Source organism: Bombus vancouverensis, chromosome 8 (genome assembly GCF_051014615.1).
Source record: "Bombus vancouverensis nearcticus chromosome 8, iyBomVanc1_principal, whole genome shotgun sequence".
NCBI lineage: Eukaryota > Metazoa > Arthropoda > Insecta > Hymenoptera > Apidae > Bombus > Bombus vancouverensis.
The window spans coordinates 10,523,346-10,542,445 of NC_134918.1; the positions used below are offsets into that span (position 1 = coordinate 10,523,346).

Consider the following 19,100-nt stretch of genomic DNA (forward strand, 5'->3'; position numbering starts at 1 on the left):
CGAGGCGATCGCAGGATCGATTTTGAGGATTTTTGGAGGAGTAATTGGGATTCGTCTGAGATTGAAGAAGGTTGAGTTTCTTTTTTTTTTCTTGGTAGAGGTTCGGAGACAGTTTTGGTGAAGATTGTTTTTAGCGATCAAGATAGACACGTGTCTTTAGAGGAGGATAGAGAATTCTTGTTGATCCAATAGATCGTTCGATTACTTGTTAGGCTGATTGGAAAATTCTATCGCTAGGTTTTAACTTTATTTGGGAATTTTCATAAATTGCAGCTACATAATACACATTTATATATTTTAATTGTCGAAACATGAACTATGGAAATTGACTGCTGCTGGCAATTTCACGTAGAAAATGTTTGCAACGGAAGTCGTAGAATTTTAATAAAATAAAAATTAAAGATTCAACGTGCAATCACAAGACGACAGAAGATCTCATAAATAACAATGATTATTCTATTAAAAATCAATCAATAATACATTAATACGAATTTTATATTGAAGATTAATTAACGCAAATTCCAGTTAAAATAATTGATCTCTTTCCATTCATAGAACAAAGGCAATAGAATTTCCTAATCAACCTAGATAACGGGAAAGCTGTGAAACAATCGTCAATGAAGTGCATAGAATGACATTCTACTTTAAAATTTCAAGAAATCTGAAATTGTGCTGAAGCGTAGCTGCCATCAACAAGTGCACATTTTCGTATCTTTGCCTTGTAAAAATAGCGAGGCGATATAAAGAAGCCGGAAGAAAATACGTTGAAGAATTGATCGAACGGCTAACGTCGTTGAATACGATCTTGTTTGGGCGCTTCCTTCGAGGAACAAGAATTATTCTATCAGAAGCCGTTCCCGTGGAAACGCGCTCTAAAGAGCAGTAAATGTCGCGGTGAGATTGGAACGAAGTTGAGGCAACAATGGGGGTGAGCGAATGGGAACCACCTATCCTCCATTTACGTGCTTCCTCCTTTCTTTCTTGTTTGACAAAGGACGCTCGTTGATTATGGAACGTCGTCAGAAAATTAAATGTTACAACGATGCAATAAGAATTTTTCTGTAGAAAGGAGGAAACGTCGTACAAATTCTTTTGAAGGGTACAGAAAATTTATATTTTAACCCATTCGAGACCGATTTCTAATTGAAAAAACATATTATTAGGTATTATTACGAGGTTTCAAGGGTCGTGATGTTGCATTACTTATTTTTTTTTTGTATTGGAAAATGTGATTTATTCAGATTTTTTCATTTCTTGATATTAATGTTTCTTAATTCTTTTATTTATTAATCCTTATTTATTCGGATTAGTCGCTTCTTTGTCAGAAATATTTCTAAATACTAAAACAACCGATAATAATTAAAATGGAAAACTCGTATCAAAGCAATAAAAGGATACGAAATAAGCTTCTATATAAATTTTAGAAAAAGTTACCCAAGAGCCTAAAAATGTACCGTTGTAAATTTAGAAAGTTTCTGTGAAAAATTGAAATTACCTATTTTGATCATTTCAACAATTAATTTTGCATAATATTCTTTGCAATATTTCTTTTAGATGATTTATTTCTCCGACTGCCGACTGACAACGATAACACGAGTTTCTTTCGTGTGATGTAAGTGGCGCGTCACCATGGTTTCGAATGGGTTATGCAACGAAATTTCACACGAGTATATCTCGATCGCTAGAATGAATTACAGAGTTGAAGTTTGAGAAAGAATCGAGAAAGTATAGAGAAAAAAGACTTCTAGGGGGGAAACCTTCGACGTCGAAGAAACTTCGACTTCGTTCGGTTCCCAGAATGGTCGAAGCGATGTCGACTTTCCATCGAGATCGACGTAACGATACTTGTAAAATCGTCTGGTGAAAGCTAGTGTCTTTAGCAACTCACCTTATCATGTTATAATTAATAATACATATAAGGACACGTAACGTTAACTATCACATCTTCAAGACAATGAAAATTTCTCATAATTTAACCCTTCCAGAGCCAATTATATCTCTTCTTCGAAAAAATTACTTTCGATGAATTATTACTAAACAGAATACATTTCTTTCAAAGTATTTCGTGAACTAAAAGTAAGATTGTTTTCATGGAAAACAAATATTTTTATTATCTATATTCTACTCATTCTACTCATCGATCATGAAAGGGTTAAAATTCAAAAAAAGAAGCGATTCAATTGACTTCTATCGTTACATCGATCTGGTCATCTACAACAAGAAGATCCTCTATCCAATCGTCCATGCTATCTAATCACAGTTCCACGTTTCCAAAAGATTCGTCAGGCAGGGGACTTTGAAAGACAGACAAGAAATAATCTTAGATGATTATTAGATCTTAACTAAGTAACAGATCAAGTAATCTAACTTTCCAGAGGCAGCAGAAGCTAGATAGAAGATGGATGCAGACCGCACAGGAGAAACGAAGAAGAAGAAGAAGAGACAAAGATGAAAGAAGACGCAGAAGAAAGGAACAGGACAGAAAACATGAGAGAGTGAAGGAGAATGGTTTTTCACAGGGTTTTATGGTGTAGAACGTTAAAACAGTGCATCGTGTTCTGCATGCGAGACAAATATCGTGATCAGACAAAATTGGAGCAACTCTGCCGATGCTCTCAAGACGACGTATCGGTGCCAGGAGAAAGGGAAATAAAAAAAACAATGGTCCTCTCGTCTTTACCTTCTGATGGCTCCTCTCGAGAGCTCGGCTTCGTTCCGTGCCAGCGAAGCGTCGCAACGTTTCACAAAAACGAAAGAAACAGGGAACAGAAAAGAAAGAAAAGAATAATGGTACCATAATTTGCATGCTGAGCGGCGTGCGTTTGCGTGTCGAAATATTTTCGTTTTTCGGGGGTAGAACATTTTTGCGATGGTGTCGTGGCGAGTTAGGATCGACAGGCCAGTTCTTTGGCGGTTTTCTATTCGATTTTTAATTGCTGTATAATTCGTGTCATAGTACGTGTCCGATGAAAGCGCTTTTATCAAAGATTAACTTTCGATAGTTTTATCTGTGTAATATATTCCTCGTGGTTTACATTACTGTATTTCTCAGCTTGTTCGCGGTGTAAATTGTGGAACCAAGTGCTATCGATCGTTGACCAAATTAATCGTTGAGCACCTCAAAATAATTACAACCGATTAAATGATGCTTTAACGGAAAGTTTTGCTTGAATTACTCAAAGGTGTTACAATTAATCTACTTCTGAAATAATATAATTATTTGATCAAATGAGTTATTAATTACTTCAAGTAATATTAATTGCAACATTAATCGATTAAATGATACTTTCAGGTAATGTACCTTTTCATGATTCGAGTTACCATAAGCTGATACTCTTTTTCGTCGATTGATATTACGATAAAAACGTAGCTATCCTAGTCCGCTACAAAAATACCACAGCCAGTTGATCAAATTATTCATAAATTACTTCAAGCAATATTAACTACAATAGTGATCGATTAAAAGGACATTAAAGAACAATCCTGCCCCGTAATTTGAATTACAATAAATTGCTATCTACTACAGTTTTTATGGTCGAGCCATTCCACGATAAATAATACAACAGTTCATTTGCCCTGCAGATAACAAAAACGCAATTCTCCTAAAACAACTGGCTGATAGGAATATCATGCTAAAGAATTCATCGGTGAGTGTCAATTTATGGTAACTCGTCGGTGGGAGCATGGTGGTTTCCGAAAGCTTCTACGAGGCGTGTCCTAACCACTCCCCTAACTCATAAAAAAAAGAACACCCCTTAACCTTGCTTCCACCTTCCAACGAGCGCCTTCCCTCCCATCCTATCCAAAATTCATTACTCAACCCGAATTGAAACGGCCGTTATCCGGAAGCTTTCACGGGCTTCACCGGTGCTCCCATTTTTTTCAATGAAAACTAAGGAAAAACATTTGTACGTAGATAGGAACCTGGGAAATAACAGTGGCGAAAACGCGCGATTCTTTCCGCCCTCTCGTCACGAAGGACGAAAAGAAAAATTGAATCACGCGAGAGAACGCCAATTATTGCGAATGTGCGAGTCGCCTCGAAGAAGGCGAATCGTTCTTGTACGCGCCTCTTGGATAATTTACCGCTGGGAAATGTTGGGAGGAAAAATGGCGGAAAAGGATGGAGGGCACTCGGTTCCGACGTTAGTATAAATATAACGAACGAAACTCCTCCCTGGCGTATAATATCCGTGTACTTTCGGGGTTGAACTCGAGTTACCGGAAACCTCACGACTTCCACGCGGTCCGCACGGTGTTCTTATCTGCTTCCGCCACCAGGCTTCGCTTCCGCCGAGGCAACACCGTTTCACCGTTTCCTATGATTTTATCCTTTCCTTTATTTTAATGTGCTGTTTTTTACTACGTTATTACGGTTAGTATCGTGTAATTGGTATTACCAGTGAAGTAACGTCAAGGATATAACGTATAATAAATATAATATCGCGTATGATTGTTAGGGGCATATATAAAGCACTTGTATAATTGTCCGTAGACACGAAAATTGAATTTGTTACTACCTTGAACTTTTTTCCTCTGAATTTTCATTTTAATGACAAAGCTTTGAAAAGTACGTCGGGATGTTCTTCGATTTTTTGAAGGATTAGCCAATAAACAAAAAGACTCGCATATAAATCCAATTTGCCTGTGAAGGATTAATTCTTGTAGTAGTATTAATCAATATAGTTAAACATCCTATTAACATCGTACTTGTTTTGGTTTGGAGATTGAAACAAAGTTAAGGTATACTTCCTATGATACTGTTCGAGATTTTATCATTCACGTAACAGGCGTAAATATTTAATTGATTTTAAAACATCGTTATATGTTCTTTTCTTATTAAGTAAGAGGATTATGTACTTAAACAAATGAAGTAGAAAAGAAAAGATAATACAAGTAAATTAAATAGCAAAAGGAGATATTGGTCGATTTCAGAACGATTATTTTATCAAAAATAAAATTCATAGAAATGAAATTGTACGCATTAAATTTTCTAAAAATAGTTTCTATCATATCTTTGTAGAAGCTTATGTCTCCTATATGTGAACGCGGAGGGATATAATGGGAAATAACACTTCCACCAGGTATTCGTGAAATATAGATAAAGTTTCGAAATGGAATTTTCATCGGTTCTTCGGAAAGTTTTAAAACTTAAAGGGAGGAGGTCTCTGTCAGAAATCGAGCGGAAACTCGTTGCCTCGACGCGAAGGAACCTCGTAAACGGACGTTTGGTGTGAAAACGACCCTTTCCGCCGTGCTGCCTTTCCGTTGATAAGAAATGCGAGCAACGGGGCTAGACAGCGGAGAAGCAGGCGTGAAACGAAATAAAAAAGAAAGCGAAGCAGAAAGCGCAGCCATGCCAAATGCGACGCGAGAACGATTGTTCGTGCGGAACATTCCTGTCTCGAGTCTCGTTCTGAAATTGTTCGTTTAGAAATCACCTTATTCTCGCGAAATAATTTGCAAATTGTTTCCATTCCGACTCAGACCGAGAAAAATCTCGTTCCTTTAATTTCGGGATAATTTTTCCACGAACAAACAAACAAATGGTATTTTTTTCTCTCTAAAATGTAGACAATTTTCCTATGGATTTCTAAATCTTTGATTTATTAATTAACTGTATATATGCTATGTAATGCTCTTGAATCATTTAGATCTTTCTATTAAAATCTAGCTGCGTCGATAATTTTTTTTAATGGAAGATTTTGTCACTCGACATATTTTTATTTTAAAAATCTGTTGTTAGAAATATTGACATTTCTAGAAGACGTTCTTAGAAATATTCCATTCTAGAAATTTCGTAGCCGGATCGATCCTCCGATTCGGTATTCATCAATCATAATTCAAGGCTAAATTCCCCCACTGCGTCTTCGTCATTACGTGCCACAGAAATTCTAACATAGAAATTTTACACGCGTGCCATAAGCGGCGATAAAATCGTTAGCAGCGGAAATCTGTCGACTTCTCAAGCTTCTCAAGCTACAGCTAGCGGTAAGGATAATGCAAGGAAGAAGTAGTGGGGGATCGAAATCAACCATGATGGTAATAATCGAACAGAGAATCGGCCTAATTGTTTCGAACAGCGTAACAGAACGATCGACTCGATTGTATCGGAATTTCCCACGAACTGTATCGTTTGTTGTTCGATTAGAGCCTTGTAAGTCCAATTCCTACGTATGTGTATCATATGTATATGTGTATGAGTGAGTGATGTGCAAGCACAGCTTATCGTTTATCGATTAGATGCATCTTCTTTCGGTTAAGAGGCGTCGAAAGAGCTTTCTTTCTTTATTATTATTATTATTATTTTTTGATATTGTTCAGAGATGAAGGGTGTGTCCTTGCACCTCCGACCCACTTCGCGTTACCTTGTCAAAAAAATCAGTCAGATTAAGAAATATAGACAGACAGAGAAAGGGAGGAAGGTATTATATAGAAGAGAGTAAGAGAGAACGATTGGTCTCGTTTGCTCGCGTTCTCTCGTCCGGAAAACCCGAATTCGCTCGGAGATTCATGGATTCGTTCCCGACGCAGAATTCATGAATTCTTTTTTGCCGCTCGGAAATTTATGGACTCGTTCCTGGTTTATATTTATCCATACATATATATCTACGTATATATATATATATATATGCATACATATATATATGTACGTATGTACACACGTAAAGGAGAACGTGTGTTAAATATAAAAGTACCTTCACATAAATTCCGATGGCGTTTAGGGGTCTCGTCGACACCTCGAGATTTATCGATTCGATGAATTTTCAAGAGGCCGTGCCGAAATCTTGTGAAGCCGGAGAGAACATCGAAAAAAGAGATTCTCTCGAGAAAGAAACTCGATGACCACGGTATACACGTCCACGAGCGTTTAGAGGAATTAGGAGACTCTAATTGGGCATAAGAAGCAATCCCGACTTATAAATTTGTCTCTCATTTAATAACGATTCCCGAGATTCGAGTTAACGTCTTTTTCTTTCATTTTTTAGAAACTAGAAATCGGCTAGATTCTACGACTCTGTTCGTTCTTGAAGATAACGAAATATTTTCCACGTTTTCTACAGCTACTGTTATTTATTGAAGCGACGTTTAAGACGGTTATCGAACATCGGTAAATATCGTCGACCAATTCTCAATCGTTCAGCACACGAATAATCCAACGGATACGTTTTCGTTTATATTCTTATCGATTTTCGATTACCAATAGCCAGACGAAGATGCAGAAATAATTTTAGGGTGGAAGAAAAGGGTGAAGAGAGAACACGAGCTACGAGTAAATGCTTCGTTTATCATTTCATCGAAGAATCATGAATGAAACGACGCGATTCATAATGTCGATCGATCGATGATCGTCTCACGGGGATCGTAGCCGAAGGAGAAAGCAGATGGTTTTTTAGCTTTGATCCTGAAGGAAGAAATAACGATGAACGTTTTTCGAGAGAGAAAAAGCGAGAGAGGTACGTAATGCATCCAGCGATTTTTCCTTTTTTTATTCTAATTTTTTCTGGGGGATAGAAAGCAGCTTTGTTTCGTTTCGTTCACGTAGAAACGCTGATTGTTCTCTCGAACGTTGGCCATTCTTGATCGCGACCTATCGCGATGACGAAACCTTAAAACGTAGAATTCTCTTTTCTCTGAAATGATCGTGCTTTGTGAATCGGTCAAATTTGTGAATGAAGTTTGTGACTTCGATTCTGTGACGAATGGCCGAACGAACGAACGAAGGAACGACCTAATGGCTGATTTGGCTGATAAGAGAAATCGTGGTGAAGAAGCCTGGGGACGGACTGCGATGACGAAGTAACGTTACAACGATGTTCATCATTTTGCTCTTTTTCAGTTATTTTTCCCTTAAATTTGTTTATTATTGTTGCGTAGAATTGGACGTAGAATTGATTAATTTCAATATATAATTTAATTTTACTTTATATTTATAGAAAAGTTCGATAATTTCGAGTCTTTCCTTGTGCCAGTGATGTGCAGAAGTTTCCACAGCAAGATCCTTTACTTTATATTTTAAAAGCGATATTTTAAAATAATCTTAATTAATTGTTCAACGGTATTTATTTATTTAACTGTCCTCCTTTCTTTTACCCGTCATACTATTACACCCGATATTAAAATTCTTTAAGACATCGCTTTCGGAACATAAAGTGAAAAATCTATCTAAAGCTTTCACGTATCATCGTACCATAGATTGTGGGACATTTGCTTAATTGCAAAAATTTAGCTATGGTAATTATACGCTAATACGGTGGTGATAACGTTAAGGGAAAGTAACGTTCTCGAAATGGAGCATCGAAAGAATAATTAGGAAAAAGGGGAAGGAGAAAAAAAGAAAAAGAGGATATCGAAGATCGAAATGCAGAGTTACGGCGCAATTAGATAAACTTAATTAAGCTTCCGGAGAAATGAAATCGGGAAAACGAACGACAGACTCGAAAGACAATACCTCGAAGTTAATTATACGTTGGTTGCCCTGAAGCACCTTGATTGAAAGAGTAAAATAGAGGAGAAAAGATCGCGAGAGGTGAAAAAAAGGAAACGAATGATCGTTCGCTGTCTTCAAGTTGGTAATTGAAACAAATTGCCAACGACGCGGCAGCGAGGGCCGTCACTCTCGTTTCTACACCGACTTCAGGAAGGAAATAGTTACATGGTAATGAAAGTATTTGATATTTCGCGCGATAACCGCCGCGACTCGCACGCAAACCTCGAGAAAACTCGCTCGGTTTCGTTTCTAAACCGTTACGAATTTTCATTGTTAACAAGAACTCCCCTTTTAGATTAGAATCGGTCTTTCGAGTCTTAAATTATTCGTAGACAGCCATACAAATATAATAACACGTGCTGCTATTACCAGTTATACAGAAGAATATTTCGAAAAAGCGATTTGAGTTAGTAATATAAAATTTTGTATAATTTAATTCGAGTTTTATATTATCGATTTGAATATTGTAACTTAGTTCGAAAATAAAAGATCTTCTGTAATTTAATTCGGGGATTAGAGCATCAATCTTAATATTAATTCTCAATTTCCTAAATTTAGAATTCGAAATAACAAGTGTTTGAAATAATCAAGCTTTATAATATTCAAAGAAAAATATAATATTACCTTTAGATTAAGTTTAGCCGCAACCTTTTAAGGATTCAATTACGTTAAAGTTTATGATTATTTTTTCGTTCAATTTCCATCATCCTTTGTAAAGTAAGATACTTTTACATTGAATAAATGAAGCTAGTCTTTAGAGCAAGAGTTATCCTTTTCTTCAATTTCCAACTATCCTTTTAAAAAGTTATCCTCTAAACTTTAAACTAGTAAAGTAATTCTTTTCGCTACTTTCTATCTCAATTTTTAACATAAGCTGCCCTTGTATTAAACGAAATTAACGTTCACAGTTTTCCGTAGTTTCCACGGTTCTTAAACTAATTTAACCTCGGGTTAAATAAAACATAGCTATTCCTTTCAGCGATAAGATAATCTGCATTTTCATTTTCATCTTTACTCTTTCGAATATTCCACGTTCGAACGTTACCTTCCGAATATCACCTAGAATCTCATTCCAACAAATATCCATCTTAATTCGCAAGAAAAAAGAAAAAAAAGAAATTCCTATATAAAAATATTTGTTTATTTTCCACAAATCATCCCATGACCCATTTTTCACTGTCACGTGTTACCAACACGTATTTGCCTACGTGAAAACAGACAAATTGTCCCCCTTGTAGTGTCCTACCTGATTCTACTTCGAGCATGAAGTGTCCCCGACGATGTGTCTTTTTTTTCTTTTGCGTATTTTTTGCGGTATATATATATGTATTATATAGACGCAACAATAAAAAATATATAGACAAAGAGATCGTAAAATTGAGAAAAAAAATAAGAAAAAATAGGTAAACGAGACAAAAAGAAAAAAAAGAGAATCAACAGAATTACACACAGGCTCTATAATCAGACAGTGATAAATCGTGTCTTTGGGGGGGGGGGGAGGGGGAGCAAAAAGTGGCTTTCGTATCGCGTTCCGGGTGTCGTCTCTACGGATGCAAGATGCTCATCTACTATTCGACTAAGTTCTGGGTGAAAGATCGTAGCATTCTAGGGGAACTTTTGGAGATGTATACATTGGTGTATAATATTGATGTGTTTGTAGAGAGGCTGCAAGTACACGCGTGTCACAGATACGCGTACTTGCCTCCAGATGCACATTTGGCACGTTGTATGACTTGTATATACGTATATCGAGCATCTAGATTCAAGACGGCTATACCAAAAGGGAATCGTTTTGTATACAAACGTACATAATATACAGACATGTATTTGCGTATAGTAGATATTCATACTTTGTATTTTGGAACTTTGTTTCTAGCAGAAATTTATTTTTTTTTTCTCTATTCCTTTATACTTTCTAACATTCAATATCATCTTTAACTAATTAAAATTTACTAAGTATTATTCGTATAATTTTGATCAAGTATTTCAGTGTCGAATTAGATTAGAAAATATTCGATTGGCATTGCCATGAGGAACATGAATGAACGATGAGAATATTCCTTTCTTTTGATCAAAAATATGGATGTTTCACGCGTCGTTCCAAAATGTGCGGCATGAATGCAAAGACAAATAGAAAAAAAGTGGGGCACGGGTTCTGTGTTACGCATTTCGCTGATGTCTCGTTGACAGAGTAGAGGCGCTACAAAATGGTCAGCAATACTAAACGCACAATAATCATTCGTAGGCACTATTCGCCAGTGGACCTAAACAGTTGTGCTCGACACGGTCACGCGATATCTCGTAAATGATACTTGAGTTCCCTCCTCTGATTACATATCCAGCGAATTCGCGAGGAAGATCGGTCAAATTATAATTTCTTTTCATTTTATCTTCTAGAAATAATATCTTTCAAATTTTCCTTTCGCTAAATTGTTTTCTAAATTTAACCTTCATTCGATTATCATCGAATTTTAAGTGATCTACTAAAGTTCGAGTTGAATTACTTAATTTTAGAGTTCCAATTTGCATTTTACAGGATAAAAAGAATTTCTCGCGTAAAATGTAGAATTCAAATAATCTAACTGAAATATAACTGAATTATTATAGTCTATATACTTATGGCTCAACGGTACCAAACGATGGTTAAAAATAAAAAAAAAAAACTGGAAAATTTGTTCATTTCGTGAATTGAGCAAATTCAAAGATTTTCTCACTTCGTAATCGACGCGTCGATTCGTAAACGAAACGTATAAAGATACAAAGAAACACAAACGATGAAATGAACGAATGATTGGTGACGATCGATGATTCCTCGCTGATAGTGATCCACCAGATCTTACGGATCGTTAGAAACGCTCAAACTTTCTTACAGTGTTGGAAGTTAGAACGATCGTCTGACACTTTGATCACCCGTTGATCGAACTTTTGCTATTGGGAATGCGCTTCGAAGCGACGAAGCATGACTCTGATGATCGTCGTTCGGATATGATGAGGAGAAAACTGCTTGAGTCCACTGTGACGACGATTCGCGTTACCCAGAACTTCGAAACGATCGTTCTCGTCGGAATTTTATTGGAAATAAACAAAAAAAAGAAAGATTACTAATAAAAAAAAAAATATTATTAACACGATGCAATTTCTGGATAACGCAGCACAGTCCTTGCAGGGTATGAGGTGCGAGCCAAGTGCATCGACTATGAGGTACACGATGTGTGAATGAATTATCATGATAATTTATTGTACTAGTGTGCAGAGCGAGCGAGGATGAAATTTGTCGAAAGTATTTAAGAAGAACTAATGAGTTCGATCCAGTGGAATTATTGCGATTGTGAGAAGCGATTTGTGCATTGGGCACGGAAAAGAGAAATTTTTGTTGATGTTGCCAATGAGAACGAATAGTTCCAGGGAGATTTTGGGGGTAAATTTCATCTCGCTGCTCCGGTAGTTCAAGTCTAGAGGCGGGGATCAACGCAAGGGGCTCTAATTCGTTCGGTGCACGAGCAGGAATGATCTGCGGTGCTTCATTTCGTGGCCACCGTTACTACATTTTACGTCTGTTTATCCAATTTTTTAACTCTACGTTTCTTTAATTTCCGTCGATCTTTCTGTAGAAGTTTTATTCGACGACTCTTTCGAATAACCGAAAGGCTAAATTGGGCCGAATTTTCAATGGATTTCGATCGAAAGAGAAGTAATTGTTATTCAAAGAAAAAAGTAGACGACAAACAAATCATAATGAAAATTTTCTCTAATTTCCTTCGAGAAATTTTACTTAACGATCCCTTTGGAGTAATTGAAAAACTTCAGTTCAACTGAATTTTTAATAGAATTCGATCGGAGAAAGACTAGCGTGTTTTACAGCAAGAAATAGACCAATAACTTTTTACTTCCACGTCGTTCTTCCAATCTTTTCTAATTCCTCCACCGAAATTTGATTTTACAATCCCTCTCCGATAATCGAAATCTAAACTGAGCTGAATTTTGAATACCGTTCGTTCGAAATAAGGCTACCTGTAGATGTGTACATCCCCCTACCCAAAATATACAGCGCAAGGTATTACACACTGATTCCCATAAAATCTTCATTCTACTCGACAATTCCATTTTTAAAATATTCTTTAAAGAGAGAGAGAGACATAAAAAATAGTGTCGTTTTATTTCCTTGAAAAATTGAGAAGTCCCTGGGAAACCAGCTCTGTCCTCGCTGTTAAATATCCCTGGACCCTCTTTCATCAAGTCCGACGCTTCACCGAAATCAGTGCGTAACACCTCGGCTGGGTCCCCTATTAAGCCCTGCCATTGTAGCGGTGGGTCGTAAACACTTGCGTTTGTCGTGGAAACAAAAGGGGGAAGCATCCAGCCTGTTAACTCCACCCTCGGTAAAACAAGTAGGGTGGCCGTGTCTCTTAATAAGTGAAATAAAAGTGCGTGCGCGGGGCCACGTCGTGAAGCACCTCTTGAAAAGAACGAAAGATCTGCTGAACAGAACCTTTATAAAAATATATACACATATATAAATATAAATATATAATATATATGTATATATACATACAGAAGAGGGGGAGTTTATAAGAAGAATAAACGGGCAGTGAGAGAAGAGAGACGAGGTGGGTTTTTATGGGTTATGAATTCTGGAATATAAACAGAGAATACAGAATGTATAAACAGAGAACGAGTATAGGTACACAGAGAGAGAGAGAGAGAGAGAGAGACAGAGAGAGAAACATGTATAACCGAGGGGTTCGAGGGTGAAAAAAGAGAGACATATAGTCGATAGTGTCGTTTAGAGAAAGATAAAGACAGACGATAAGGTCGGGTAGGGTTGTGGGCGTAAAAATTTAATGGGAGATATAAAAGTACTGTCTGTCGTGGTCCATGAAGCGCTGAAGAGGGCCGGAGGTACTTACCCTGTGCATCATACTTACTGGAAAAGTTCCTCGTCGCCAACATGGTCGTCAGAATAGCGCCCTGCGGACAAAAAAGAACACCGGCCACGATTATTCCTCTTTTACGTTAATCGAGAGGACCGAGGAGAGAGAGAGAGAGAGAGAGAAGAGCAAGAAACACGACTCGCTTAACTTTAACCGGGAGAGGAAGTCGTACGAACGGCTGAACGAAAGTTAATCGCGCGAGATAAGCTGCTCGGCGGTTTTTCATGTTTTATCGCCGCGGCGAGTTTCAGCGAGATCGAGGGATGAAGATTGGGAGCGCGGCAATGGCTTGTTAATTGGAAGCAATTTAGATTTGTGTTTCGTGCTCTTGTACGTGACTATACGATTAACTTACAAGAACCTCGATATACCTCGAGCGGTTGAGAAGATCAACTATGGTGTTTGAAAACTTCTTTGTTTTAGTACTTAATCAGATCACATGATCAATATATCTTTTCTCCAAAAATGACTCATTTCGATGGAATTACTCAATTTAGTTTGTGCGGTGAACTCAGCTTAGATGAGGAATTCAAGAAACACAACCTTTATCGCTCATTTCAGCTAACCCTCCAATCGATAAAGAAAATTCCATTCTTCTAATTACGCGATCTTTCAACTCGACCAAAGCCATCGAGTCTTTTGATTACGACATTATTCGGTACTATTATACATAGATATTTCAAAGAGTATAAGCATTCTAAAAGATTCGATCAATCACACGAGAATAAATCCTACCTCTGTAATTACACAAGCTTCCAACGTAACCCAACAAAAAGATCATCGAACATCAATCAACGAGATAACAGTTTGGAAGACAGTTCTAAGACTTCTGACCATCCAATCATTAATCAATTTCACTTTTCCGAACGATGTAAGTCGAACCTTCAAGTTCTCCATTGCAAGTTTCATTCAACAAAGGATAAAAATTTGAAAGAAAACTCCAAGAGATCCGTATTTGAATAGCCGAAAGACTCGACTGGAGCTCGATCATGCCAATTTCTCGAGAACAAACGACGATCTCGCACAGACACACGCGCAAACGCGAACGAATGCAGTCGTTCAGTGCAGCTTCTTTGTACGGCGGCTGATGGTACTTCCGGTCTTTGGTACTGCACGTTATTACAACGGTGAACTTTGGACCTGGAGACACTCGATCCCGTCTGCACGTCGGTTTTCCAACGATAATTCCCTCACGCTCGAGAAATTCTATCGTTATCGGTATTCCAAACGTTGAACGACGATCCAACGAACGTATACCACGTTGGACGAGGCACACGGATCGATAGATTAATAGCCCGCCATTAATTCGCGTCCTGAGTGTCTTTTATCTAAATTAAACGCCCACTCTCGCTTATCGACCTGTTACTCGTCGTATTAAACGATATTGCGCGGAATCGTGTCCTTTAAAAGATGGAAGTCGCTTTAAAGAGACGAAAGAAGCGAAATGTTTTATTCATCGACCTCTGCTAGATGGCAAGTGGCTTCTTTTTTAATGTACGTGTTCCTTTGGAGTAGAGAGGCCTTGTTAGATCATGTATTAAATACGTTTCGATAATTACGTCGATCCAGAGGTAAATGCAATTATCGACGAAAGTGGAGACGTATTTGATGAAATCGCTTTTTTAATGGCTGCTTATGATCGTGATTACATAGGAATGAATTTGTTAGACTTCTATGAACATCGTTTCTCAATTTCTTTCCTTTTCTTTTTTCGTTTCTACGTACTCATGAGGTAGATAACGAGCTTACGTATTATTCTTGAATATATTATGTAGAATTATTTTTCGTTCGGGGATTTGAATTTCTGCGTTTCTGTATGCGAAATAACCATGCTATTGGCTTTTTGCTCGATCCTTAATTGATTATAATTTCTACAGTTATTAATACGACAATATCATAAATACATTACATGATGATAAATAATAATTAAACGATGAAAACGAACTTGACTTCGAAATTCGAGAGAGAAAAGCTGCCGTTATAAAATTGTCGCGAACATCCAATAAAATACGCACAGAAGTTAACACCATTCAAAGAGAACAAGATGAACATCGATCTTTGCTGACCGGAGCAATTCATTTATCTGTTGCAAGATTTTATAAAATTTAACTTCTCTTTAACTTCAACAAAATGGTATTTATAACAACATCTTCGATACTTAACGTCTCACGATTCACGCAATTCCATAATAACCTGTACAATTTACAAGTCAACTTGCTATATACGATAATATGATTTCCTGAATAAATACGCCTTCCTCTAATGGCCATCGTAATATGATAAACGTATCAATTTTTATCAGATTTACCAATAAAATTACATGCTCGGCATGTCTCTACAAAGTGCCGACAAACAGGTTGATTACCTTTAAACAAGCAAATAATTAAACGAGAAAATGACTAGGGCACACGTACTAGTTTCAGGCCGACTTTCTCGAAAACCGGAAGTGTAGAAGAGGAGAGAGTGGCGACAAATACGAGCGAACTAAAGCAAACAGAGCTAATAAGAGTGGCGTCGATGCAACGTTTGACGTATCGTTCGAGCATCCAGAAAATATTTACGATAAATATTTGCCGGCAGAACAATCGATTTCGATTAGAGGCCGGTTTCTATTTTCGTGTCGCGCGAGCTTCTGTAATACGCGTCGTGTATTTAAATTCCGAATATTAAATACGTGGACGGGCCAGGTAGTAATAGAGAATCGAGCAGTCGCCCTCCTCTCGCGCGATTAAATATTCATGCACCGTATTATACGATACGCCTCCGTTTCTTTCCGAGTCGTGTAAGGCTCTCGTTCGATCGCGCTGCGTGCCGGCCCGGTAAACGAGAATCAATTCCTTCGTTTAATTGAAACAATTCCACGTATTAACTCAATGGAAGTTTACTGCTCGGTTCGTATCGCATGAATATTGAATTTCGATCTTGCTGCCTGATTTATTTGTTGACAGAACTGGCAGACTTTTAATCGGAATAATTATGAAACATGTTACTTTGGCGCGTTATCTAACGGACAATGTTATCTAAATCATTCGCATCGCTGCAAATTTCTCTGGTTCGCGTTTATCGTATTTTAATCGTTCTACAAAAATTTAGATAACTACCGTAACAGTCCGTGCGTTAAATAATTTTTAACCGAGTATATGGACATGAAAGTTTCTTGTAATACAATGTTCGAACACATTCGCGAACCGATGTATTTCGAAACACCGTCTGACCGAACGATCTCCGTAAAGAATCACGCGAAATCTCTTTCCCCTGCCGAAAACCATTAAAAAACACCGAGTAAAAAGACCAGCATTTCTCTCTTTAATTACAGCACGACTCGACATCATAATGCGAGTAACAGCTTCGTCCACTTCTCATCGATCTCTCGACGACTCGTAATTACCTTGAAGAACATCAAAGCAGCTTGTTCGTCAGGTGAAAAATTCCAAAGAAAGGAAGAGAGGAGAGAAACGGAGGAAATAAAAACGAAAGAAACAGAGAGAAAAACAGAAGGAATGTCTGATCGAAGGTTACAGGGTTGGCCACCAGTGTGTTCGAGTGTTCCTTTTGAGCCCCGGAAAGTGGAATGGGCAGACAAAGCAACCGGATAGGAATGGAATTACTATGTTCGAGTTTCGAGTTTCACGCCGGTTCTCGTGACGATTGAACAAACTCCGGGAAAGGGGTCGTCGTTTAATAACTCTTGGCCGAGCTCGAAACTTCGTCATGACGAACTTGGTGTTTTCCTTATTCTCAGTTCTTTAGTTTCTCCTTTCCTTTTTTTATTCTTGGTGCTTTGCGTGGAAGATCACATTGTATTTAGTTTGAAAAAATACAACCGGTAGATTGATTACTCTGTAGATTAAATATAAGGGGTGGCCGTCTAATCTCGTTGCAACGAACTTTCTTTATTTTCTTGCGAAAAGTTACGTATTATTTAATTTAACGAAATTGGAAACGAAAGAGTTAGTCGATAAATGACCGTGTAGGATAGATATCGTATGTAAAAATAGACGAATTGATTGATTAATGGCTGTGAATGAAGATTAAGTATATACCTCAGGAATGGTGGCTTCCTGTTGCCTGCACAGCACGAATTTATTCCTCAATGCTCTCATGTTTGTTATCCTCTGTCATTCACTTCAACGATGAATTTCAGCTTGGTGCACGACTTTTATTAATAGCTTCACACTCTCACGCGAAACATCACTAACAATGAACAACGTTTGGATGTCATTTGAAGCACAAAGATTTCTTCATTTCCAACAATTGTAGAAATTCTGTATCTACTGCAATTGATATTCTAATCTGTATATAACCTAAATAATTCTACTCTATAATAATAGGAATAATTTATTTGATTTCGACCAAGAACTACGACTTGGTTCCAATCTTTCTAATCCCACATTTCCTCATCCGATCTTCTTACTCATCCTTTCATACATTATTCTTCAGCTATCCTTAATCAAGATACTGCATATTAAGAGTCTACGCTGTAGTCTCTACATCATACTAACAAGGAGATAGCAAGAGCTACGAAAACTTGAATGATTTGTCTGTATGTACATTCGATGATTTAGGTTGGTGGTAAAACAGCTCCAAAAGGATTTGAGTGTAATTTTGTTCTCGAGAAATTAATAAGTCTTTTCTTATATCTTACTTTATACGTTCTTTTAATATTAGTATTATGTTCTTTTTTAATATTAACGTTTCACAATTTATTTCGATAAACTTTTCATTATTTCTATCTACCGAGAAATTGCTGTATATTTTTGCAATTTTACGGATAGAAATTGTTATAAAAGTATTTGAAACATGAGAAAGTATTGCACCGAGAACATAATTTCTCGATTTATTTCTTCGTATTACTTCTGCCAGCCATCGCTATTGCTAATCGTCTGCTTATTGCAATAATTTTATTTATATTTCTCCTTTGCGTGATGTATATCGCGAATCCTCAACCTTCTCCTCCGAAGAAAGAAACGAACGTGCTCTAATCACCAATATCCTAATTAACCTAGTGTGCGACTCATGACTATTTCATCAAACGAGATCGCTTCCTTAAACCGATCACGAAAACATTATTAACGCCATCTAACACCCTTAATCGAGTCTCGGGTCACGAATCACCCGAGAGGCTATGCACGAACGCGCGTCTACCGGTCTAAGTGTACCAATCGCCCTTCGTAAACCAGCTGGACATTAAGTTCGTGCGCTAATTACATTCGGTTTAATGGAACAATCGCGTGATTGAAGGCTCGCCCTCCAGCTGCGTTCAGATACTATCGTGAACTGAACGAAAAACGCTATTTCATGGGGGTGGGGGTTACTTATGCGAATAGTATATCGGTGGATTAGTAATTGGTTGCTTAATCACTGCCACGTACGAGATGTACGATCGTTCCCGTAATTATGCATCGTTCGTTCGATTCTCTGCGGATATTGTTAGACAAAAGTTTAGAATCTTTGGACGAAGTTTGCAATGTAAAAAAGAAGAATTTTTATTTAGGAAGCGAAGAATCTAAGAATACGGAAATTTGCTTTTTAGAATTTGAATCTTGTTTGCGAAAAGTTGAGGATCTTTGGAAGGTGTTTGCAAAAAATCTAAAGAGTTTAAAGAATTTTTCTTTGGGGCGCGAAGTATCTAGAAATGTAAAATTTCTCATTTTCTACAATATAAATTTTAAATTTTG

The 19,100-nt window shown here is 37.3% G+C and overlaps 1 protein-coding gene across 28 annotated transcripts in view; it reads right to left on the reverse strand.

Moving 5' to 3' along the window:
- The window catches only part of CaMKII (Calcium/calmodulin-dependent protein kinase II), a 160,423-nt gene that overhangs the window by 48,350 nt on the left and 92,973 nt on the right, over nucleotides 1–19,100 (reverse strand). For 20 of the 28 annotated variants that reach the window (XM_033344590.2, XM_033344610.2, XM_033344612.2 and 17 more), the window contains exon 10: nucleotides 13,399–13,459. In XM_033344590.2, the coding sequence (XP_033200481.1) occupies nucleotides 13,399–13,459 (61 nt within the window). The remainder of the gene's footprint in view (nucleotides 1–13,398; nucleotides 13,460–19,100) is intronic. The other 8 variants (XM_033344608.2, XM_033344616.2, XM_033344591.2 and 5 more) reach the window with 1 other exon arrangement.